General features: G+C 41.4%; 3 protein-coding genes across 5 annotated transcripts in view; 2 read left to right on the plus strand and 1 right to left on the minus strand.

Annotated features, from left to right (window-relative positions):
- LOC110989786 (dynein axonemal heavy chain 1-like) overlaps window positions 1-4,945 on the plus strand; it is a 61,225-nt gene extending 56,280 nt beyond the window's left edge. For both annotated transcript variants that reach the window (XM_022254415.2, XM_022254422.2), the window contains 5 exons: window positions 95-225; window positions 436-580; window positions 2,225-2,431; window positions 2,587-2,821; window positions 3,662-4,945. In XM_022254415.2, the coding sequence (XP_022110107.2) occupies window positions 95-225; window positions 436-580; window positions 2,225-2,431; window positions 2,587-2,821; window positions 3,662-3,783 (840 nt within the window). In that variant the 3' untranslated portion in view covers window positions 3,784-4,945. The remainder of the gene's footprint in view (window positions 1-94; window positions 226-435; window positions 581-2,224; window positions 2,432-2,586; window positions 2,822-3,661) is intronic.
- Window positions 4,292-15,340, minus strand: LOC110989800 (uncharacterized). The gene is made up of 11 exons (XM_022254435.2): window positions 15,210-15,340; window positions 14,690-14,817; window positions 14,225-14,415; window positions 13,947-14,043; window positions 13,193-13,576; window positions 12,464-12,718; window positions 11,536-11,645; window positions 11,127-11,243; window positions 10,179-10,300; window positions 9,216-9,320; window positions 4,292-8,954 (listed from the first exon to the last, which is right to left on the minus strand). The coding sequence occupies exons 1-11, from the start codon at window positions 15,317-15,319 to the stop codon at window positions 8,882-8,884; spliced, it is 1,692 nt and encodes a 563-aa protein (XP_022110127.2). The 5' UTR covers window positions 15,320-15,340; the 3' UTR covers window positions 4,292-8,881.
- Window positions 15,341-15,564: 224 nt separating this feature from the next.
- utp20 (UTP20 small subunit processome component) overlaps window positions 15,565-25,580 on the plus strand; it is a 38,291-nt gene continuing 28,275 nt past the window's right edge. For both annotated transcript variants that reach the window (XM_022256131.2, XM_087134962.1), the window contains exons 1-13: window positions 15,565-15,716; window positions 18,273-18,353; window positions 18,670-18,736; window positions 19,726-19,858; window positions 20,520-20,708; window positions 21,662-21,806; window positions 21,939-22,016; window positions 22,540-22,704; window positions 23,121-23,288; window positions 23,493-23,627; window positions 24,271-24,348; window positions 24,690-24,877; window positions 25,418-25,564. In XM_022256131.2, the coding sequence (XP_022111823.2) occupies window positions 15,672-15,716; window positions 18,273-18,353; window positions 18,670-18,736; window positions 19,726-19,858; window positions 20,520-20,708; window positions 21,662-21,806; window positions 21,939-22,016; window positions 22,540-22,704; window positions 23,121-23,288; window positions 23,493-23,627; window positions 24,271-24,348; window positions 24,690-24,877; window positions 25,418-25,564 (1,619 nt within the window). In that variant the 5' untranslated portion in view covers window positions 15,565-15,671. The remainder of the gene's footprint in view (window positions 15,717-18,272; window positions 18,354-18,669; window positions 18,737-19,725; window positions 19,859-20,519; window positions 20,709-21,661; window positions 21,807-21,938; window positions 22,017-22,539; window positions 22,705-23,120; window positions 23,289-23,492; window positions 23,628-24,270; window positions 24,349-24,689; window positions 24,878-25,417; window positions 25,565-25,580) is intronic.

Here is a 25,580-nt window from a genome sequence, read left to right on the forward strand (position 1 = left end):
AGAGTGCATAGAAAATGTCAAAATGGCAGTTTCTTTGAGACTTCACTGGTTCTCTGCATCACTGGTTTCCTGCTCCTTTTCTTTATCTATTCAGGTGATTGAGGAGACTGCAAAGAGTATCCTCGAGCGAGTTCCTCAGCCTGTGGATATTGCCATGGTAACCAAGAAGCACCCAGTAATGTACGAGGAGTCCATGAACACTGTTCTGATCCAGGAAGTCATCAGGTAAAGAAAGGAACGCCAGCTCACTTCTTCCCTCTCCTTGTTTTTTTCTCCGCCCACTCTGACTCGACCAAAATGGCTCCCCGAACCCGTGAAAAGATTCCTTTGGATGAGGCCACACAGAAAAAGGTAATGGTGATTCTTGCTATCGCTTCAAGCTGCCTATCGGAAAAAGGTTAAAGGTTCTTGTCATTTTAATCATTGTAAACGCAGGTACAATCGTCTGTTGGTGGTGATCCACCGCACATTGAGGGAGTTACTGAAGGCTTTGAAGGGGTTGGTAGTCCTGTCTGAGGAACTGGAAACCATGTCCAACAGCATGTACATCAACTCTGTACCTGAACTCTGGGCAGGAAAGGTAGGCAGCTCACTCTTCACGAATCTCCTCTCGATTCCTTTCTTTCCAAAAGGAATCAAGTGCTTCTTTTGTACCAGAATTTAGTTTGTGTACTCCTTCACTCAGAAGTTATCCCTCGTGGCTTCCAAATAAGTTGAGTTTCCTTTCCTCCCATGCTGTTGTAGTAGAGGTGAATTTAATCTTTCTTTTTTTGTTAGTCCACGTAGTTATATAGGAGTGGTACCCCCCAGTTTACCCAGCAAAAACCTGTATTGTGTGTACCCCTGTGTAAAGTGTTTGTTTAAGATGCATGCAGCTCTATGACCAGGCATGCTTAGGGTGTTTGTTCAGTAAGCAGGTCAGCAGCCAAGGAGTTCACATGTACATAAAGTCTGTTCTGAAGATGTGTAGGACCTGCAGTGGACTTGGTTGTTGAAGTTTGATTGTAATTGATTTATGCCTTTTCTTGATACTGTGTTCGGTTTTGGGTTTTGCGTTTGGTTTGGTTCTGGTTTGGTCTTTTTTTGGGGTCGTTATTTTCTTAGTACCTTGTTCCTTTTTTTGTACTGCTGATATTTATCGAGAGTCTTTTACTAAAAGGTTAAGGTTTACTGGTCTGAAGAATTGAATTTCCAGGTCTCAAGTTTACGGTATGAGGTATTTCCACTAATTTTGGGGTTTCTTTTGCTTTTCTTTGACTTTTCATTTTTGTTACTTTTTTTGTCGGCTAAGAAGTTACTTAATAGATTGTAAATTATTTATATTTTTTTTCTAGATTGGTTCTTGGTTGTTGAAAAAATGTTTTTTTTTTCTTTTGACTTTTTTTTGGAGATCAAACACTTCTTCTGTCCTGTCTTATTTTTTTTAGAAAGACCTCGCGATTTGTCCTTAGTTGATCCCTAGTTAGGTAGTTTTTTTTTGTGCAAGCGATTTCCCCCCAGACTTGTCTTCTTCTAGTGTTCCATTTTTCCAGGTTACACTGTTTTGGAAAAACTCATTTGCTCTACAGGAAATTTCTCAGTTTGGGGGGGGGGTTAATTTGTTGAATCACTGTAATTAGCTCTGTTAAATCGACTGATAATCAAGCAGCCTTCCATGCTGCAAGGTGCAGAGGCCCATCAGCAAACAGACTCAAAATAGAGTGAGTTGGAACTTGTAAAATTGATTGTTACTGCCATCTTGACGTTGTTCTTTGTGCATGGCAGCTCTCTCTGGTATATTTGGCGGATATTGGATGACCATGTGAAAATACTGACCATTTTTAGTGGCAAATTTTGAAGTGTTGTTTAGCTCCTTCGCTACGGAGGACTGCTACTACCTCACCAGTGTGTGAGGATTAGTGCATACCACACATACAGTCTATTCACCATGCAGCTGCTGGTTCAATGGGGCCTGCTGCTGGACAAAGCCCTCCATTCAGGGCATACCACAGCCCAACAGTCGCGGCCGTGAAGGGGTTAAAAGGTTAGCTTGGAAAATCTGACTTTGTGGCACAGGACAAAGGGAGATTCTCCGCGCTTATAGTATGAGGAGATTCAAATCTTCTCATGTCATGAGCCATAGAGCTGGGGATTCCAAGTTGTTTAAAGGTCTTGTAGACAACTGAATTCACTGCTACTTCATGTTCACGTTATACTCATCTCCCCTCTCTCTCTTGTCACCCAGGCTTACCCCTCCCTTAAGCCCCTGTCTTCCTGGGTGACCGACCTGGTGGCCAGGATGCATTTCCTCCAGGAGTGGATCGACCAGGGCATCCCGAGCGTCTTCTGGATCTCCGGCTTCTTCTTCCCCCAGGCCTTCCTGACTGGAACCTTGCAGAACTATGCCCGCAAGGCCATCGTCTCCATCGATACCATTGGCTTTGATTTTGCTGTAAGTGTTTTTTTTCCCTGCACGTGCCCATGCATATTGGTTGAATTTTTGTGGTGACAACAGACCCGTTGAAAGCGTTCAGTGGCTGCAAGACGTTGACCCCTGATTCTGCTATAAGTTTAATCAATTCAAGAGGGAAATTATTGGTGCTGCAGGTCATGCGGGAGCCTGTTGAGAAGATTACCCAACGCCCGGACACTGGCTGCTACGTGCGCGGGCTGTTCCTAGAGGGCGCCAGATGGGGCTACGAGGAGCACCAGCTGACAGAGTCCAGACCCAAGGAGCTGTACACAGACATGCCCGTCATGCAATTCATACCGGCCGAGAACCGTAAACAGCCTGAGGAAGGGATATACGTCTGCCCCGTCTACAAGACCCTGACAAGAGCAGGTATGGGCAAACTCTTATCTGCTTGAATATTCGTAGTTAGTCGACCATTTTGCTCCGTAGGAAGTACAGCTTGAGCCAGATACACCTTAACTGTCTCTGTCTGGTGCATACATTGAAGGCCACTTGATTTGTTTGCAATCTCTTCCCTGTCCTCCCGGGGACCCGTTCTACTCCTTGATGGAGAGAGGCAATTGTAGTAAAGTGTCTTGCTCAGGAACACATATAGTGAAACTGCTAAGCACAGAAATATTTGAACAAAAACAGGTTACCATGCGAAGTACCACGCTACACCTGTTTCCTCTGATCAGTTTTCATCTGACCATTGCTTAGTACATCAGTTTGCTTGGCAGCATTTTCTACACCTCTGTGAATATGGCCCCAGGCCATCAAGAGCTTTCAGAAAATGAAAAGTATACTGCACAGTCATGTACAATCAGGAAAAATTATGGTTTATTTTATTTCCCTTGCTTCAGAATTTTAAACACCCCAAGATGTAGCCTCTCCCCTTAGACAGGCCATAAATGGCTACATAAAAAAGTTCCAAATGTTTTGGCCCCCCAAAAACAATTTGGTCCCCCCTCCTTGAAAACTATTTGTTTCTGGCTGTGCCCTTGATTCAAGTCAGAACTCTCGGGGAGAGTACACAAAACACAAGTGCACAACGGAGGAATGAAATTTGATTTTAAAAATGAGATTCGATAGGGGAGCTTTCATCACCTTCAGAGTATCAATTCTGTTGACGTTCGCGAGGACGACGCGGCAGTACATTATAGGTCAAACATTGAGTCAGTATTTGTGTGAGCATGTGGGCTTTTACAAAGATACTACCCTGTCCCGCAGGTGCCTTGTCCACAACGGGTCACTCCACCAACTACGTGTTACCCGTGGAGATACCCTCAGACAAGCCACAGTTCCACTGGATCAAGCGAGGCGTGGCACTCATCTGCGCCCTGGACTACTAAGCAAAGAAAAATACAAGTACTGAACAAGTGCAGGATCATCAACTACATGCTGCTTGGTTTTTCAGATCGTCACCAACTGTGTGTGCCTTTTTGAGAGGTTCATCTATTGCAATTCTGAGGTAGTTTTTTGTTAATTTCTATATCTTTTGCATGGACTCCCTTATTTAACCGAGGATTGATGTGGTAAATCTTTGCAGACTTGCTGTCTTTGTTCATTCATTCTCTAAATGTTGAATCCGTCCATAACCTTAATTTTTTTTCCATAATGCACAAGCATTTTGTGTTCAATTTTAAAACAATTTTATCATAATTATCATCGTATTGTATTAAATGCTTTTGAATATTGCTTTCAAATTGTAAAGATTTAGCTGTTCTGAAGCAAATAAAAAAGTTTATAAACCAATTTCCATCTGCCTTTGATTACCTTCAGTTTTCCATGTAAATACAGTTTGAATCGTAAGCCAGAGACACAGTTGTATGTATTTGTTACTGATGTGTACTTTTTAGGAGATTTCTTCATAGATGTATTCCATTGAGCATTCCGTCCCATTTATATGTCCACCATAAAAAAAAGTCCCTCATATAGAAACTAAATTAATCCCGGGAAGTTTTTTCACAAACATATTTGACACTGCACTTCACTTGACTGCTTAGGCAGAACAAAGTGTGTGTTTTTGTAAAACAAATGACAACAGAACTCCAAAATACAAGTAATGCTTCCTATATATATTTATTACATTTTCCAAGTCTAAGTTGTTAATCAGTGCCTCATTCCATCCTGAAAATTGGAATGCAAACAATAAACTGCCATGGTCAAGTGTTGTCCTTGAAAATCACAGAGTTCTGGAGTGATTTGACCCACCGCAAAGTTGCAGTTGAGAGAATATTTGTGGAGTTGTAGGGACACTTTTCTCTTAAAGAACATAACATTCTCTGAAAACAATAAACTTGTTAATAGCAGATAAACTATATGGACCAGATCGTTGAATTCCTACTTCAGATTCTGACTATAGAGACAAAACATTTTGAAAGAATGACATGCCACCCTCAGATCTCTGAAGTACTGCTCAAATACTTAAAGTAATATGTACTGTGTGTATATATGACTTCAGATTTATATTTGATTGAAATAAAGTTTTATTTTGTTTGAGTAACTGTACAATCTGAACATTGTTCTGAGTGATATCTATCAAGGTCTGGTCGAAAATAATACCAAACCAAAGCTTAGATTTTACAACAGCTGCCTTTTCCTGTACACATCTCTACTACAATCCATCCGAGCATGCCTGTTTCTATTCAATAAAAGTTACTCACACAACTATCAAGGTTTTAGATGCTAAAAGCATAAATAACACACACAGTTAACTTACTAAAGGATAAAAATATAACAGATTTGTTAAAAATAAGCTTGCCAAGCTATTTGTCACTTTTCCTCTCAAATAAAGAATACATATAGAATCTTGACAAAAAGTCACTTTCCCTTGAAAAAAAAAATGAAAACCAAGAGAACATTTCAGTCGATAAAAGTCATCAATTCATTCAAATTGAATGAAATCTAAATTTGAAGAAAGTCATTGTTGTATCTTCGTGTTCACACTTTCCCTTTCTTTTGTCTTTCCAATTCAAGGTTTTTCTAAAAAATCTCCAGTTTCCCAGGTTATCAGAGAAAAAAAAATATAAAAAAACAACAATGAACAAAGAAAATGTACACTGATGAAACTACCCTGTATTTCACTATTAGTAAACTAATTCATTCATTAATGAATAAAACATGAATAAATGAGCTGCACACAAGAATGTTTTTTATATACATAAAGGGCGGAGTTTGAATACATGAATAAAATGAATTCACACACGGGGGGTAAAATAGGGCGGAGTTATATCCTGCACACAAATCAGATAAATTAACTAAATACTTGATAAATGGAATGAAAACTTAAGCAGAAAATAGGTGAATCTATCAAAAAATAAGTTTTCCTGTACTGTTAAAACTATCAGAGACCTTTTTTAGTTTGAAAGACAAAGTTTCTACATTTCAGAAAATAAACAACATATGCATGCATAGAAAACAAATTTAGTAAATTATTTGCAAAATATCAGAGAATAAAAAAACAAAATACCCTGCAGCAGGTAATGGATTTCGAACAATTACCATAAAGATGGCAAGGTAATGCCTTTTAAAACCAAGCAAATATGAAAAAACACACTTTAATTCAGCTTTGTGCATGAGATGTACATGTATTTGCCCTGTTAACTGTGTAATACCACAACACTGTACAGTATGGTCACCTGACGTCGACTTTCAAAGTAAATGCTCTGTATTGTTCAATGCTCCTTCAGTTTGGAAAATCAGGTGAGTTTTCAAAATTTGATTCTACACTGATCAATAACGTGGAAATAAAATCGAGAAACAAATCTTGGGTGGCTTTTTAAGCCTTTCGGCAACCAACTGGCAGAATGTCACCGGTGCCCAATTTCTACACAAATCTGACTTTGCAATGAATTGACGTGCCAGGCGCACATTAGTTATGGCTGCAGAGTTGTAGCATCAACTGTTCATACTTTTAACAAGCCTCTTCTATTTTAATTTCTTTGTGACAAAAGCATTCCAGAAAAAAAAGTAGCCCAAGGTGACAAAAAATGTAACAGGAACATGAACCAAAATTGAGCTTTTACTGTAGTTCATTGAATAAGTGAATTTTGTTCATACTGAAGTAATGAAGAAAACTTTTAAGCTGCAATTTGAAAACAAACTTAGCATCCGATCAGGATGGCAAAGTTGAGTTGTTAGGTCTCCTATTTACACTGAATAGAAACATCGTTGGATTTACACTGTTAGTTTACAATGAAGATACATGTACATTTTATATATAATTATTCACAGAGGGTTTTTACCAAGTGGACGTGAAATTACGTTTTTTTTTACGAGTCAATTTCCAAAAATTCCTGACTAGTGAATCACAAAGAATGGATGGAATGTCAACGTTTGAAAATGATGCTCTTCTTCACAGAAACACCACAGGCTATCTTTTGCTTAGTTCACTGTGGGAAAACCAATCCAAATCCTCTCACCCAAAGTTTTGAAGGCAACTTCAAAAACCGAGAGATGGATTTTTGGAATGAAACTGAAAACACAATTACACCTCATAAGTGCTGCGCCCTTGTCATGAATTGACGATTAGTTGATCCTGTTAAACAGGTTTACTGAAATGTTTGAAAAGATGTGCGCTGACAATGGAGGTAACGGTTACCCTGACCTGATGAAAACCTGATGGCATTAACTTCTCAAATTTTAATCCAAATTGACTGACAACTAGTAGGTCCTTTAACATTGATTCTTTACTCAACACACTATCTACACTATAGTCACGTTCTTTAAAGAGTGTGTTATCTACACTACACACGTATTCAAGTTCATTAATAGGAATCTAAACAGTGAAAGTATTGTTGTCAGTTCAAATATTCCAACAGGAAGCCACTCCGTTTGATATAGTATGTGCCCTGTAGAATTCTGAGTCCATGGGCTCCAATAAGGATAGTGGAGGGGGATGTACTGGGGTGTGACGGACTATAGAGGGTTTGCATGGTTGCCATCTTGCAGGCCAGTAATTTTGTTCCACTAGATATGCACAAAGGAGGTTTCCCTTTGGGACAAAACCCTGTACTGCAAAATGGCTACCATGAAAAACCTCTACTGAGCTCAAATCTTAGAATCATAAGCCTGGAACCTTGTCAAGTGTCAGTTTATACCCATAAACTTCCAACAACCGAGTCAGGGAATTATGTATGGGGGTACGAGTGGAAAATCTCCTTTGTGAGGAAGTGTTGGCACTGAGATGTTTCACATTTTCAAAAGTATGCTGCATTTGTCTTCAGAAAGTGAAAGTTGGCTTTCCAGAAAGACTTTTATTGCATGACATTTTCACTTGTTCTTGGTGGCTGATTTCATATTTGATTTTTAAGAGGAGACACAGTTTTTTAAGCAGCTGGCAGCATAAAAGACTTCATTATGCAGCAAGAAAAGACCCTCCGATCAATCGACGTTTACTAATCTAAATCCTGGAACAGTACATAAATACTCTTGATTGTAGGTACAGAAACTTGCCTTCTCCTAGATTTCTCTCGACTATTTCCAACACTGAACTTACCCTGTTGAAATCTTCTGAAGTGGCAAGAAGTTTCCAACCAAGCAAAGCTGAACATTTCACTTTGACCTTTGCCAGCTCAACAGCGATCAATAGACGACCATACCCACTGCAACACTGCATCTGAACCAGCCAGCTAACCACAGCAAGCTCAGTGGTTGAGCGGTTATTAATGGGGCTGAACTTGGAAAAAGAGGATCACTGGTTCGAGTCCCACCTGAGCAACTCTATGAATATCTTTTCCCACAAGCACTGAATATAGTGCACAACACATCAGGCTGGCAAAGAGCAGAACCTGATCCTCAAATTTACACCTACTGACGCAACGTTCCAACAACAAAAAACCACACATGTGGTTGAATTAAACCTTAGTGAACAAAACCTGGCTGCCTGACTGGCAATTCAGGCCTTATGGATCCTTAAACTGGCACCCTCACAAATGTACACTGCGCAATAACTACTCCAAGCAAATTCTGTCGGGCAAGTCAGCATGCTCTTTGCTGCGCTAGCGAGCTCTGCAAGATGCCTCAATTCCTGAAAGAAAATTGATAGCTCAGCAAGGCCTTAAAATAGTTCAGCTGAAGTTGCTACCTGGGCCCTATTTCATGGCGCTGCGAAATAGTTAGCAGGAAAGTTATGCTTACTATAGTAGGAAAGTTTGCTTACCGTAAGCAATATTGCATGGCAATATTTGGTGTGGTTGCACTTACAGGTGCGAGAGTAGAGAGATTGCCACTGTTCTGTCACTGTGTTAAGCAACTTTGTCCCCCGTGGTAAGTGTGTCTTTTGCCACACTCACTGCTTACAGACTTCATGAAGAACACCAAGCCAATGTAAGCGTAAAATCGTGTGCTTAACAAGGCCATGAAATTGGACCCTGCTGTATAAAGCTTGAGAGGTCTTATCTGTGTAAAGGGAGACACGTCTTGCCTGGATCATACATTAGGACCACCCTACTCCATGTAGATATCCTCAGTGGGATTGGTGAAGTCTAGGAACTCTGAGTAAAACCTCCTGAAGGCAGCCCTGAAGAGAGAGAATAAAGACATCCCGAATGCAAGAATGCCAGACTTCACAGGCTTTGGGGAATCCACAATGATATCAGTATGCATCGATGTAGGGGGAGAACTGCGTGGGTTTCAAATATATCTTTTAAAGGTTCAACTCAAAACTTGACAGGCAACCTTTCTGCTAACCTCATCTTCCCACTGCCCCACCACCCAGATTTGTCACATGCACAATTCAACTCTGAGTTGGCTCGCCACCCAACCACTCCAAACTACCTACCCCATGGCCTCTGCCACTGGCTTGGCTGACAGGCCATCCTCCATGACGAAGACATGACAGGCATACCGGCCATCTGAAGGGTGCTTTGTTATAAACGCAAAATACCTGAAACAGAAAGCAGTAACTTACTATTAATCCCACTGTGTACACAAATATTTTCATTTCCCAATAAAACAAATATGAGCATTCCACCCTAGAAAATGAATTTCATGTTAATAAGTTGTGTTGGTATAATGAAAATTAATACAAATCATGAAGCAAACTATATCGGGAAACTGACTAGGTGCTTATACATGATTATAATGATGAACAAAGAAATTGACTGGAGCGGGATTTGAACCTGCGGCCTCCAGAATACAATACCGGTGCTCTACCAACTGAGCTCTCCAGCCCCATGTTGGTTTGGTGGCTCTTCCCATTTGTCAATATCTTTGTTTCGGGGGCACTAGCCAGAAGCCATTAAACCTGAAACACCAGGGATCACGCTCCAATAACACGATATAACCTGGGAAGTGGTGAACAGGGATCACTCAGAGAGGATACAGCTTTTTTTTTAATCATAAATCGTGAAGCAAATTATATAGGAAACTGACTAGGTGACATTTCTTTCTTCATCTTTATAATCATAGAATTAATACAGGCAGATTCACAATAGTGCACCACCAAGACTTTGCAATGCGTTGGCCAATCACAACATGCGAAATCTCTTAATCCTTTTCAAACGCACATTTGGTCCACAGATCTCGCGCGCATTGTGATTGGCCACACCATGATCGTTTTACACCACGATCAAAGAACACCGGGTTTTGAGGAGACAAGCCAAAAATTGGCTTAACATACATCACCAGGTAGGCGTCCAGGATACTCCCATACTTCTCTTGTGAATGGGAAGAACAGCGCCCTCAATGGCTCATGCACAAAGCCAGTGCCAATGTCACAGCTGACGACAATGTCTGTGCTCACCTGTTACTTGACGGGTGGTAGCCACAGAAGGAGATGTTCTTGAGGGAGAAGAAGTAGTTGTGACCCTTGTTCTGCTTGGATCCCAGAAGCTTCTCGACCTTCTTGAGGACAGAGTCTTTCTTCTGGATGGGCCAAAATTGGGCACGGGAAACAATGTCAAACACTCTGCAAAGGTTAGAATTTTGAGGGCCGTCAGGGCTCAATGTACAAAGTGCTACAGTGTATTAGAGTTGGACAGGTCACAGTTCTGCGGCCAACTTTAATAAGCCTAATTCATTTCACAGAGACCCTGAGCAGAAAGTATGGCCAAGAGGCAGTTTGCTTCAAACAGTCACACCGAGTTCCAGTTTGTAATAAATCTGCACATACTATGGAAGTACATCGGTGCCCATGGCGAACCCAGAGGTGTTTTGAACTTCCCAACTAATTGTCAAATTACCATCTAATACAACATGATGCCGCAATGAACCAGTTTGGGATTTCAAAATGGCAAGGTCACTCACGAACAAATCACACTAGCTCAGCCATGTCCAGTGTGTGTGCGGCTGCCCAGACAGGCCAACTTTATGCATACTGTCCTCAAACAACCTCCAGACAAGCTTCATTCTGATCAAATGCTGAAGTAGCTCACTAACAGCTACAATAGGGCCCATGTCAAATCATTCGAAAGTGACCCTCCTGAAGACGAGCAGAGCATACTGTTCGGAACGTCGAGTGTTCACCATCGGTTCTTCTCAGAACCACACACTCATAAAGAGATTCTTCCTTGTACATGGTGCAACTGCAAGCCTAACCTAATTTAGTACTTCAACCATGCATAGCTTCAAGTTCTATCCATTCTTAAGTCATTAGGTTCCATCTGAAATCAATTATTCCTGTTTTCATTTTAAACAGTTCACATTGTGGATTTTTTGGTGTTGAAACTATTTAGTGACTGAAGTTCCTCACCTCTTTGGCCTTCTGTGGTTTTGCCTTGTCGATCATCTTGACTCCTATATCGCTAATCTCCAGGACACACAGCGTCGGTGGGTGGATATCTACAGTAAGTCTTCTAGCTGTCACAACCTTGAAAAGAGAAGAATGAACACAAATTGAATGAAACATTTCCGTGAATAAACAGCGATGCATGGCCATCATAGGACTTGAGCTAAAGAAATTAGATGTATTCTGTGGCAACAGTGCTTTTATTTATGAACTAATGATCTCCCGGACCCATCTCCTAGAATGAGCTCTTGACCAACCATTCGGGGGGAAGTTGGGAGGCCGAAAATTTTTGGATATGACTGAATTTACAATTGGTCATTACAATGACGAATCTGCAGTTTGACAAAGCGATGTCAAAGAACACATAGCTTACCTTTTGCATAGCACGGCATAAAACGTCGTTGCCTTTGTGAAATGCTACCTCTACAGAGCCTAGAAACTTGGCGTTGTACCGGTTTATATGTACTTTCCGGCCACGGAACCCTGCCAATCAGTTGAAAAGGATTAGAAGAAAATTTACTTTGTGGTCAAATAAGAATTAAGAAGCAATAAGTCATTTAAAAAAATTCGCTATGATTCAATTTGTCATAAACACTTTATTCAAAACCCTTACAGTGTGCTAATTTACTTTTTAACTTTAACCGTCCTCTTAAAGGTGCCTTTCCATATGCGCGTCAACTCTTGCGCCAAGAGCTGCGTATCCGTCACAGATGAACCCAACGCACATCTGTGTTTTGTTGATGGAGTCTATTTTTGTGTCCATACAAGTACAACGCATGAACGCATTGTATACCCAACGCCATACGTACGTATGGAAAGGCGCCTGAACTCTACTTCCTGGGCATTTTATGCAAGAACTTCTCTAAAATCTCCCAAAGCCACTAGTTCTGTAGAAACCTGATTGCTTAATCTTTGAACGTTAAACTTTAAAGGTTCAGCAAACTCTTGCAGAATAACAGAAACCAAGTTTTAATTTCCTCACTCCAGCATTCGAACAAGGTAAGTTTTCATCTGATCGAGTCGTAAGTCATTTTGCCACAAATCAATTATCCCTAAGTCAAGTCACAAGTCATTTTTTTGTAGATCAAGTCCAGTGGCGAGTCTTTTTGTTTCTTGAGTCATGCGAGTCCAAATGAAAACAAATCAAGTCTAACTTAATCCAACAAAGTCATAAAAAGCCTAGATAGTTTTCAAGCATGAAGATGGGTAAAGTCAAATATGCTTTGACAGTACGGTCAAATTCACATCTTACAGATGTTGTCAATTTCTGTAAACACACTACGAGAGTGAAAAGCCTTTACCGGGTATACTTTCCGTATCAGCGGTGAAATCCCGCACGTATCGGCTCGGGAAACAGCCCTCCTCTCCTGTCTTCAGGTTAATGCCCTCATACCACAGGTCCTCGCACTTGAACTCCACAAAGATGGGGTCACTGACCTCCAGTGGCAGCTCGTCCTCGTGCCGAGGCAGGAAACGGAAGACGGCGATGTGCGTTTGCTGTTTGATTTCTCCATTGATGACCAGCATTGCTGGCTGAAAGCATGACTTTTCTTCATCTGAAAAAAAAACAACAATCTGACAATTTTTTTTTACATAAACACTTCAGCAAAGTATAAATTGTGTTTTTGCATCTCAGAGAAGATGTTTACATGTAAAACTAAACAAAAGCAATAGACGTAGTTTACATTTTTTACTGATAACAATAAGGGGATTATTTAGGAAGTGCACCAATCCCAGAAACTAAATGTAGATTGAAGAGCTGATTATTTTACCAAAAACTCCTGATCACTGCACCCATAAACATTTCCAAACATCATTTCCTAGGCGAGTATATAATTCAATGCTACCATTTCATGCACAAACAGATAATCAGAAGACAACCACCATTTCCACCCCCGCAAGCACCACTTTTATACTCCTGGGTAGAAAATGGTGAGTAGGGATAAACTGACTTTCCTGAGGTCACAACATGTAGCTAGTGGTTACTAGACCACACAAAGGCCTCCCCCAATATTTCTAACGGGCCGTACCTCCGGACTTATCCCCTGGCTCTTCCTTGCTCATGTTCTCCATCTTCAGTCGTAGCCGTCTCCGCTGCCGTTCCTCAGGACTGGAGTCCTCCTGCAGCAGCATGTTGGTGTTGGTCAGGAAGGGCGTGTAGTGGGCACTGGTGGTGTTGAACTCCAGCCGGGTGGGACGCTGGGGCTGGGGCTTGGGGTTAGGCTGGGGCAGCCGCAGGGCGTAGGGCTCCACAGGCGTGTCCGGCAGTGCCGAGGTGTTGTCGTCGGAGGGGCTGGGTGGGACAGAGCTGAGCGAGACGTCAGGGTGGTCCGGGGACGGGGTGGAGGAGCGGGCGGAGCTAGTGGAGTTGGCTGGGCGGCGGTCGGCCTGTAGCAGCTCCATCTGAAGGTTACCTGGAGTAGCAGTGACCACAGATAAATTCACAGGTTCTAGCAATCAATTTCAAGGTAGAGCCAGTTTGGTAGTCCTTGATGGCCAATTTAAGGATTGCAACAACTGAAAAGGTTTAAGAAGACCATACTGCAGGCTTGTTTCTCTTTGCCCCATGAGGGCAGTGCAAACAGTATGAAAAGGGAGGGTGAATACTGAACATAAGTCACAGCATTTTTGTGTAGACTTTATACCCCCAGTGAGTCCCAGCAACATGACTGCTACAGTGTGGCTGACATAAAAAGGTTGACCTTAAAACTGTTCTACTTGAGCGCAAACAAAGGTCAATGACTGGTGTTGCAGACTCAAGGGTGGGAAGGGGGCTGCACTAACCTGGTTTAGCTGGTGGCATCTGAGGTAACTTCCGTCCTTTCCTCTTGGTTTTTCTCTTCTGGCGTAGAACTTTTCTGCCACTGTCAGAATCATCGGTCTAGATGTTTTTAAAAGGGAGAAGTACAAAGGAGATACATGATGTCCTCAAGCAAGTTGCTTGCATCAAGTAAGTCACATCTAAACCTCACATCTGAACAGTGTAGGGTAAAACCCTGTTGTAAAAAATGATTCGTTCTGACTAGTTTGTTGGTGCAAGCAATGGCAACACTGCACCTCACCTTGATGGTAGTTTGGCTGTTTCGTCGAAGAGTCTCAGCCTCTATGATGTTCAGGAGGGTGGTGGTGGCAGCGTCGCCGCTCAGCCGCTCTGAGAGGACGTTGCTGTCTGAGAGGTCCAGCTTGATCATGTCCTCATTCAGAAGCTTGTCGGTGCTGCCATTGGAGTCGTGCCTTTCTTTGGTGGGCTTTGCTGCAAAAGTTAGCACAAAACAGGTTCACGTCACTTCAATGACACCACCAGAGCAGAATGGAAAAAGAAAGAATGAGGAAACCGAGTGAGAGCACAAAAGAGAGAAAAGGAGAGGAACCGACATCCAAAGACAAAAAAAGTCACTCCAAGCATTGTTAGGATGCTCGCTTTGCACAGGGTTCATTGGGTCAGTCCCAGACAACGTGCATGGTGAATTTGTCTCAGCCACTTTGTGATGCTGAATGTCGGTGTTCTGAACACCTGTTGGACTCACTCTCTGCTTTCGCAGGCTTATTGTCGGTCGCATAGCTCCAGTCACCCTGCGTTCCCAGGTCATTCTGTGTGTCAAACAGATCCTGGCTCTGAAAGTTGTCAAGGCTGATGTCGTGGGTCAGCCGGTAACTGATAAAGGACGAAACAGTCAACAAAAATAAGTAAATATAAATATGAAATAAGTGCACATAAATACCTATTCTTTTTATTGCCTAACCCAAAAAGAGCTAGGGGAGGGGGCAGAATCCTCCCCCCTCGACATTTTTTCTGATATCACCACGGTGCATTTTTTCAGAAGCTGAGCATTGAGAACTTCATAGAGCAACTCTTTGCAGTCATTTTGACACTGTTTTTAACGCCTCCAAAAATGGTCTGACCAAGATGCATTTCTTACGACATCCTCTTCTAGATAATATCCGAATATGAGATAACATTAAAAATAACACAGAAAAAAATAATTCAAAACTTTATTAGCTTCCCTAACTTATTGACACAACTTATTTCTAAGACTTTTATATTACCTGTAGCTATCTGGTATCGATCGGTAACTTTTTCTAGGCACATAAGAATGAAAATCTGTCAAATCTGGGTCTTGATCATCAGAAGAAACTTGCTCCTCGTCGTCTGCCATATTGGCGATTTTCCTGTTTTTTTTTTTAATGTCAGGGTACTAGTTCCCTGACTCGAGTAGCACCGTTTCACACATTTTCCTCAAAGGGTTCCGACTTTTAAGAGCCGGTGGCGTGACACCCTGATCGCGTTTATTAAATCTAAGTGATCGGTTTGTCATAGTCAGGTAACTTCTTGCCACAATTGGAGCAAAGAGGGCGCCATTTATGTTTTTCGCGTGTTCGTGTGCAATGTGCACGTAACATACACGACATGTGACACTCACTGACTTCAAGCTTAGTACATGTACATGTACGAGCACGGTGTGGCTGGCGTTAGGATTGGGTTATCCTCTCTTACTGAATAAAGCCAAGATGAAAACGAAATCTTCATACCACAGAAGTACAAACACATATAAGGTAGTTTTCCTTTTTGATTTGGAGAAATGTTGATAATGAGTTAACCTTAAAATGTAAATTGAAAAGTGAGTTGACACGACTGACAGTATAGTCTAGCCCCACTAGTGTGGATGGCACGGATCACTCCCGATTTATCCTTAGCCACACATCCGTACGCGCAATTTCGTGTCGGCGTACTGAACATTTTTGGCTCACCCACTTATAATCGTGGGCGCAATTTCTTTTGCATACGAACATGATTCTTGACCTTTCCGTTTTCTAAATACCATTTATTGAATGATTTCACTCACGTTATTCAGGTATTTTCCAGTCTTTTTTCCTTTATCCATTCAATCTAACAGCTACAGGCTCACTCTCACAGTCGCCATCTTTAAAATAAGGTCGTTGAGCATTACGTCCCTCATCGTGTCAGCGGCTGTTCCATGTCAAGATATGTAATAAACGGACTGAGCGATAAGATACTTCATGTACCAATGGACTCTTCCAAAACTTTGGCAGCAGTTTAGATGTCTTTTCAGAACCGCAAATACTCACAAAAGAGATACGTCCATGGTGCTACCACAAACCAACTTTCTATTAAGTCACAAGTCATTATATGCAAGTCCAAGTCAAGTCACAAGTCATTAGGTCCAGTCACAAGTCAAGTCACAAGTCTCTTTGTCCAAGTACAAGTCAAGCTGCACATTATTTTGTTCAGCTGTAATCAGCAAAAAGAACCAGGCGTCAAGCCGGTCAAGTAGTGTCTGACTTGGGTCGGTAACAAGTCATTTTTTGCAAGTCAAAGTCAAGTCACAAGTCAAAGCTGGCATTCACAAGTCAAGTCACAAGTCACAAAAATAGCGACTCGAGTCTGACTCGAGTCCAAGTCACTTGACTCGAGTCAGCAACTCTGCTCTATCACCACCTACTGGCTTCCGTAAATCCGACTGTTTTCGCTCAACAGACGCACAGCACTTAAACTTTTCGTCGCCTGCTCCTTTCAAATGCGCGGATCGAGATTTAGAAGATGCAATAACTCTATGGGCAAAACATGGTCCTCCCAGAAACACGCATGAGTGGCGCATATGTGGTTTGGGCACAAGACTTCTTGAAATTTTTGAGAAACGTTTTCACCTTACTATATGTACAGGCATGGAGCGTTTGTATGATGATCCCATCCAAAATCATAAAAAGAGGAATACTAACTCTCCACTCCATAGAGCTACGCTAGTCCCATAATAGAGCCTGAGAGTTGAACCGTGATGGTGTGCTTCCGGAACCCTTGGATAGGAAAAATAACTTGCAAAGATTTTAGAATTTATAATATTTTTTCGTTCAGTTACTTCTTGAAAAATCCAACTTGGAAAAGGGGCTTTGGAAAGTATTTGCTGGTATATCAATTTACAGAAACTGAAAAATCACCTGACCTAAAAGAGAAATATCCTGGCAAAAATTGATGGATCACTTCTGAAAATCTAAAATACATGAAGAACAGTGCAATGTGGCAGTCTCGTACGTAGATGAACGTTTACGGTTTGAAATTTTATGGTAGTCTGTCAGTAAAAGCCGAAATAAAAAACAGATCAAAATATTTTATATAGTCTTATAATTTATAAGTAATAAACTGAAAGCAACATTCTCCTTCAATTACGAAAGATTCAAATCTTTTATCTAACCTTTGCTGACAACAACTGTGTGATGTCAACTCAACGGAATCTGGAACCCATCGACTGCAAGTCGGCAAATCTTTGCAACGTTGCACAATCATGTTCATGCACATAAGCACGGGCAGTGAAAACAAACGTGCATGAACATGGAGACCTAGGTACGATATCGCTGGAAGTGAAAAGTCGTTAAGAAAATTCGTTTTTTTACCTATCTGCGTGTGACTTTTCCTAAATATTACTTGAAGAAGACAAAGGTAAAATTCCAACATGAGTGTTTCATGGGGTGGTTTCAGTCAGAAATTATTCTTCCAAAAATCGTTGAACATGATAGAACGGCCCAATGTAAAATCCCCGTAGGAGGACTGCGCGAGGGTTCCAGAAGCTCACTGCATGACCTTTCACTTTCAGTCTCTATTAGGCCTAGGCCTGTGTATGTGGCTCATATGAGTGGTCATGCTATTTAGCGTCAACAAGTGTCAACAACTTGAAAATACCCTCTAAGGATTTAAAAGTAGTTTTATTTAAATTTAGAGACTCTAAGACCTGCCACTTTGTAAAAAACACCGAATTCGCTTCCAGATTCATGTAGAAAAACAAAACTTTTTCACGATGTATGGAGGCTGCCACCTTTCTTTACTCTACCGTCCACGCGAAAACAAGATGGCGGCCGGTCAGCCTGCTCTATTTGTACTTTGTACCTGTCTTTATGGAGAGAAGCTGAGAAATGTTCAAGGTCATGTTCCCAGTGTACTGCTTTGGTAATCTCACTAATGGGATTAGTGGCCAACTCGTATGCGCCAACTCATAATTGTTCTATCACAATCATTTGCAATCAAATGGAACTCGGCAAGAGATAGCGTTTTCTTGGTCTCTAGATTCATCTGTAAACGTGATGTGTCTTTTGTTGCAGTTCCAAACATTTTCTGAGCGGATATCCAATATCAACATCGATGTGATCCGTAAAGGAGGACGAACAGAACAGCAGCCAGAGGTAAGTATTTGTAATCATTAAATTAACAAAGATGCTTCTTGTTGCTGTTATTTTGATATTGCATTTGTTTTGTCTTAACTTTATCTCCAACTAAACATGTTTATCTTTGCCGTCGTGCCTTGTTGCATTATACAAAACAACTTATTCGCATACTTTTAAAAAGGGATTCCGTGCTACCTTGTCAAAGGGATTCCGTGCTACCTAGTCAAAGGGATTCCGTGCTACCTTGTCTGAATCGCCATGCTTATTTTATACCGAGTTCTCAATATTTCCAAAAGGACATTAGTCTTGTAATTAATGTGGTTTTCATTTACAGGATGCAGATTCTTTCTTTGCGGCTGGCCTGGCCAAGTGGATCGATCTGAATTGTACCCAGGATTTTGGTGAGCAAATATGTGCCACTTTTAGTTGGCCTGAAAGAGTCTAGGATGTGGGGAGCATCCTGTCATGTTCCTCACACTCTGTCTGGTCAGGACCATATCCCCATATTAAGTGGACTGTCGCGTATGTAGAACTGCTTGTTACAGTGAAAGATTACATTCTGTCAATCTTTTGATGTTATCAAGTGTTGAGATCTATTTTTGGAAATGTGTTCATGGAGAATTTTTTTGGGGTTTTCCTCTGGCCTTTTGCAGTCTTGCATTTTTTGATGTTTTGTCTACCGCTGGGCGATTAATCGATTAATTGTGATTAGTTCGTGTGTGATTAATCGATTTATCGAAATTCACTACTCGCCCAGCGATAGTGTTGTCTGTACAGTGCTTTGAGATGGGAATGTTGAATAGAAAGTTGTTCTTGATGCAATTTCTGCATCTGTGCAGAACTTTGGTGGACAATGTTGGTGTGATTAGTGATTGAACGCAATAAATGATTCCGAGTGTATTTATTTAAATAGAAGGATTGAAGGTGCATTGTAATATTGTACAACAAATGACAACAAGAATAAACACTGCAGTTATTCCAAGCAATCAGCAAGTTGTTACCTTGTGCGACTAAACATCCAGCAAGCATTGGTGAACCCTAACCCTGTCAGGGTTTCTCCTGACTCCCTAGAATGACAGAGAATGCAACGTAGCTGAAATGAGAACCATGCTGAATGAATCAAAATGTGCTGGTGGATTCTGTGGCATTATGCAGTGCAGTACACCTGCCTTGACCCCATCAACTTACACAGGGCAATCTGTCACTGGTGTTCAGGTTTAAATGTAACAGTATGGAATAGCTGTTGAATTTCGTGCACCCGGGACTAATGAAGGGTATCTACATGTAGATAGCCAAAGACCACTTCATTTGTGACAACCACTGAAAGTTATCATCAGCAACAATGCTTTCCATTGTATTCATTTCAGATTTGGTTTTTCATTTTTCTCAGGTGATTTCACCAGTGATATCTCTGGACAGGTGGACAGTTTTGCCCAGCTAGTGCACCACGAAGACGAGATCATTTCTGCTCTCAAGAAACACCTGCAGAAGAAGGGTAGCCTTGCCTACCAGCCGCTATTGGAGTCAGTAATAGTTGCATTGTGTTTGAGCAGAAATGGGTTTTCTGCATTCATTCTACAGATGAACAAGATCTCCAGATCTATTGGACTTGTTTGGAGCAATTATAAAATGCTCACCAGAGAAACACGGGAAATTGGTCCTCATTTGTTTTTGTATTTTTAAGCACTAAATTGAAAGCTATCAAAGGCATTTGTAGGGTTTTTTAAGATAAAACATTCTTTGCTGCAGGCTGGTGTCACTGTACACCAGTATGTAAAAGACTGGATTTCAAATACAATTTGAGTTGTCATAGCACTTTGAGGAATGAGAGCCCGTCTGGAAGCCATTTTCATTGTTCTCATCTTGAATTGGTTCCAGGCAATACGCCTCCATCACGGGGCAGCCGTCTTGCTTTTCTACCATGTAAACCAAACTGAGGCTGGAAGGAAATTAGTCTGTTCCTTTTTAATCACTATGTGAAGTTGTATTACTGTTGCCAGTGGGTCAACAGGAAATAAGATGAACATGGCTGCATCATGATGAAGGTCTGTGCTGGACAAGTTTATTTACATGGCCACCGCATCCCTTGGCAACATGAACGTCTTGTAGTTTTCTCACTAAGGGTCGAGATTTTTGCAGATTCCATACTTTTAAGTATTTTAATAAATTTGATCTCTTTTCCAGCTTGCTTGTCCAACTAGCCCGGGATCTGCAGACAGACTTCTACCCACACTTTGAGGAGTTCTTTCATATCATCGTGGCCCTGCTGAACACCCAGGACACGGACCTCCTGGAGAATGCCTTCCGAGCCTTCGGGTACCTCTTCAAGTTCCTCTGGCGTTACCTCGTCAGAGACATCCAAGATGTCTTCAGGTATTCCAGCTGTGTTGCTCACCTTTTGATGTTGAATTTGGCTCACTGCGTTGGAAGTGTTTACAATTTAGCGTACCTTGGCGTATACAAATGTGCCCCAAACCCTAACTCTACAGGGTGTTTGAGCTGGAAATCCTTCTCACATGCAACTGTTGTCATAGTGACAAGCCTGATTGTACCAACTAGTCAGCAATCGTCCAAGCCCAGATGACCTTGGAGCCTGTCAGCTACCATGGGATCTAATAGTGACATTTTTCAGTCAGAATAGCTGCCATCAGAGCTGGCAGTTTTAGTCTACTGCTTTTGACTGCCCAGTGCAACATGGATCTCACAGATGCATCTGTGAAGATACGTAAGATTGGGTGTTTCCTGGCTGTTTCCAATAAGCCATTTGTGAATTAAATTTGAATAAAATCTGGTACACTGAGTTATCAGATTGCTCATAAACATAACAATTGGAATTCTCCAGACTAAAGACACTGTTGCTATACCTTGTGATTCGGGGCAAGCTTTTGCTAAGCAACCACCATCTCTGGAATGGACTGGTTCCTTTGTGCCCTTCTTTTCCATTGAGAACAGTGTATTGTTGCAAGGTGTCTCTTATGTAACTAAGAGAAAAGCTTGCCCTGAATCATGAGGTATAGCAACAGTGGCTTTAGTATGGAGAATGCCAATTGTTGTGTTCACGTGAATTTAAAGAACTCATTGTACCAGATTTTATTCAAATTTAACTTGCAAAAGGCTTATTGGGAAGTGGTTCCCAACTGAAGCATTAGAGCATCCCATTTGGAACAATCAATGTTCCCGATGGGATATTTACATATGTTTCACACTTTTACCAGCCAGAAGACTTACTAAACCCGAGGGGTACCCATCTAATATTGATTGTACTTGATGGCATCTTCAATCCGTTCTAAGTGTAATCCCCTGTTGGCATTGAATCTCCTCTACAGGCTGTACTCCCCACTCCTGGGTGACCATCAGAGGGATCACATCCGCAACTTTGCCGCCGAGAGCTTTGCCTTTCTCATGAGAAAGGTCAAAGACCACGATGACTTGTTCGACATAATGCTTGCTAGCCTGAGCGATAATCCTGGTGTAAGCTTCTGCAAAAATTGTTTCTTTTCTGTCACTGAAAAACAACATTAAGACAAAGTTTATCCAAAGCTTAAGGAAGCTTGACAGTGTAATCTTATCTTAAACAGCATTATTTGTTTACATTTTTAACAGCAAACAAGAGGTCTTGGAAGATTATTCTTTGACATGATCAAGGGAGTGCAGAAACAGTTCCACTCTTGCACGGAAAAGGTAGCAGTGTCATCTTGTATGAAGATTTTTTTCTTTTCCTACATTTTTCTCTCAAAATTAAAAATTGACAATTTCTGCCAATTCAATGAACTAAAATGGTAAAAGGTATAAGTTTCATGTATATTCTTTATCTTTAAGCTTTTCAGGTCACTTTAGTCAATAACGAATATGCAGAAGCTTTTTTATCTATTCATGTGTCTGTTGGTTTGTCATAAAGTGAAGTTTTTTCTACACCTATTTTACAACATGTGTCAGGTTTAGACCTTTGAAGATTGGAAAGCCAGCGCTAATAGAGAACTCAAAATGCGTTAGTTTCACTTCAGGTTAAGCATGCAAGTCTTTGTTGAGTTTGAAGCACTTGTGCGGTTGTGAAAGTGCCCAAAATTTTGTTCAGATTTCACTTGAAGAATTTCAACTTTTCTGTTTAACTTCCACCGCAATGTAAAAAATAGATCCTTGGTGTTCAAAAATATGTCCATTTCTTTTTGCAAAGTTTTGAACAGAAATTTCTGTGTTATGGTAGGTCCTCCCTATACTGTTGAGTAAACTGGGTCCCATCCCGTCAAAGGAAGATTTGTTGCACCAGTTGCCATGGCAACTTGTCCTAGAGTCTCTGCAAGCTGCGTTTGAATTCATGGCTGGTTGGACGTCACCAGAGCATGCTGGCATCATATGCAGTGTGCTTCAGGTACTGTTTCAATACTGTTTGGGGAAATAGTACTTTGCATGCAAAATAAGTTGACCTGGAAAATTGCCCAACATCACACTTCCCCAGAACTATTTATACTTTCAGTTGGAGAGAATATGCTTTCAATTTCTTCAAGTTGGCTGACTTGTCTAGAAGCACACTTACGCTTACTTCTGACCTTAGAAATATCGGGCATGCCTCTTTCCACTCTTTAAATGCCATGAATGACAGGTGTGCTCACATCCTGTCGTGTGAAGCCACTTCTGGATTGCTGTGTGACGTATTCATGTAAACTGGGAAAATTTGAAAAGTAATCATTTAAGAAAATGTGACGAAATCTTGCTTAACAGGCATGAAAACATCTCAAACGATACCACCGATTAAATAGTGTTGTCAATTTGTTTACCCTTTCTCAGAGTTCAGTGTCTTCAATGCACAGTCTTTTTCTGTCTGAGGGAGACAATGAAAGGAAAGCACAAATCGCACATCAACTCCGTGGACTCCTGATTCTAATCAATCAGTGGGCGGGGTACCACGGCGGCTACCTAGTACAGCAACCAGACTCAAGTGGAGCTGTGAGTCAGGTCAGTGGTCTCGTCAGCTACGTCTGCTGTGTTCCCTGATGCCCTTGCCAGACAAGAAAGGAAATTATCTTAGGGAAGTTAATTGACTAATAAGCAATAAGCCCTTAACATCAGCTGACGATATGTATCCTGCTTGTACACACTGACGTCTCTCTCAATCAGCTTTCATGTTGTTTCTAAGTGCTTTCTATGTTGCTATGTCAGGTGACTTTAAAGTTGCTTGCGGGCGACCTACTACCAGGACAGTGCGGAGACACTCTGTTAGATCTGGCCGCCACTCTTCTCAGTGCCACCCAGTGTGACCTTAGCAATGACATCATCTCCTGTCTGATTAGCTCAGTGAGTATTAAACACAGTTTACACACAAGAATAAGTACAATTGTTGGAGTAGTTGACAGTTTGAGAGAACTATTCTGGAGCTAAGAATTATTATCCCAGTACTTTATCTATTAGATGGATGTCTGTTTTCTATTCACATGGCGAAAATGTTAGGTATCTTGTGTCCTTGAGCAGGGCATGTTACCATGTTTGCTTCTCCACTCCCAGTAGTAACACAGCTGCCTATGAGAGCAGTGGAGTGGCCTGTTTGTTTCACACAGGTCTGGATCTCGATCAGTGATCCCAAAGCTGGTTCGCTCTGTCCATCAGGTGGATTGTGGCATCAGTGAACCGGTATGGGATCTGTGGTCATGATCCAGATCTGCATGAAACAAATGGGCCCCTAGTTAATCACGTGCATATTTTGATGACAGTCCATGGTGTCCAATTGGACTGCCGACCCTGGCTTTATATTTGAGTGAGATGAATTCAAGGATAATATGAAGACCATCGATCAGTGGTCTTAGTATCTCTAGACTATAAGAGGTACAAGGAATCTGCCACAGCTATAATATTTTTGTTGGATACAGTGCAGGGTGACGTAGAAATGCTGCCACATTTTGTCTCAGGCCGTATCTGTTTATTGTCCATTTCTACCTCTTAGGTGTTTGGAAGCAGCTACTCACAGTCCCAGGTTTTAGGATTCAGCCAGCAGCTTTTTTCCATGTGCTCATTTGAAAAGGTGGGTGTCATAATTTTGGGGGGGCTAATTTAAAAACTCTAGAAATTCTTTTTTTTTTTAATTGAAGACACGGTATTATTCTACCTTTTGGTTTTAGAAATCAAGAGTTTGCTGAAACTGGCAACCTCGTATCCTGTGGTCTCCCTTAAAGTTCGTCCACATGCCGTTCATACGTTTGGAAATTTCCCCCATTGGGAATGTTGGATTGTGTTATCAACAAAATTACTTGACTACTGTTCGTCCACATGCCGTTCATACGTTTGGAAATTTCCCCCATTGGGAATGTTGGATTGTGTTATCAACAAAATTACTTGACTACTGTTTCTTGCCATACTATGCAGGATGTATTGCATCCGTTACTGCATTTCTGCCATGCTGGGATCAGCCGCAAGACTCCCTCATCCAATCAAGCCATCTTGTACACACTTTGTAGCCTGGTACTCCATAAACAGTCTCCAATAACCGATGGGTCAGTCCTGGAGAGTCATGCACCGTACATCTTAGATTTCAGCCTTGACGTTTATAAAAGGTGGGCAACATTCCCTGCAGGAACTAGGCTGGAGTGAGTGCGTTAGTAGCTTCGAAAGAAGTTGTGGACCATTATGGTTTGTCAAATATATTTGCTTGCTGGATTTGCAGCAGGCCTTGTTCCCTTAAGTTTGGTTACACAGTAGTTGTGTTAGGCTGGGCTTGGCTAGGATTGGATGAAGTCTTGATTGGTTTGACTGATTGAATGGATTTTGGTTGGGTCGGACCCCGCTGAGATAAGATGAGTTACACAAGTAGGGTAAGCTGGGATGAGCATTGTAGTTGGTTGATTTAGGTTGCATTGAGTTGGCATTTCTAACACAATTTTTTCAGTGATAGTCATGCTGTAACTTCTACTTTTTTATATTGATATTTTGATAATACATAAAACGGCATATTTGCTACTTCAAAATATAGAAAGAGACTATGTTATTTCCAACTGCCCATTTGGAAGAGGATATCAACAGGTGAATGTTTACATTTTACAAATATAGCAGTGAAGAGTACTTCTTGTGTTGATTCTGATTTGTCATCTTTACAGCCAATCCAAAAGCAAAAAGAGTAAGAGGCAGCTAAGTAGCTTCCCAGAATACCTCCTGACTCTCCTTGACTGCAACCCCAACTCATTGGGTCAGGACAGCATGGTGTCCGTGCTTTGGGCTGCCCTCCTGTGTCTACCAAGTGTCAGGTAAGACTGACTTTCT

The sequence above is a fragment of the Acanthaster planci genome, linkage group LG03 (genome assembly GCF_054643075.1).
Source record: "Acanthaster planci isolate LZ-2023a linkage group LG03, COTS_SCS, whole genome shotgun sequence".
Taxonomy (NCBI): Eukaryota; Metazoa; Echinodermata; class Asteroidea; order Valvatida; family Acanthasteridae; genus Acanthaster; species Acanthaster planci.

Coding starts and splice junctions, on each gene's coding strand:
- LOC110989800 (XM_022254435.2), bottom strand. CDS start 15,319: ATGGCAGACGACGAGGAGCAAGTTTCTTCTGATGATCAAGACCCAGAT. Junction 11,244..11,535: donor TATGCCGTGCTATGCAAAAG/GTAAGCTATGTG, acceptor TCTCTTTTCAAG/GTTGTGACAGCTAGAAGACT. Junction 8,955..9,215: donor CCAGTGGCAGAGGCCATGGG/GTAGGTAGTTTG, acceptor CTCTCTCTTCAG/GGCTGCCTTCAGGAGGTTTT.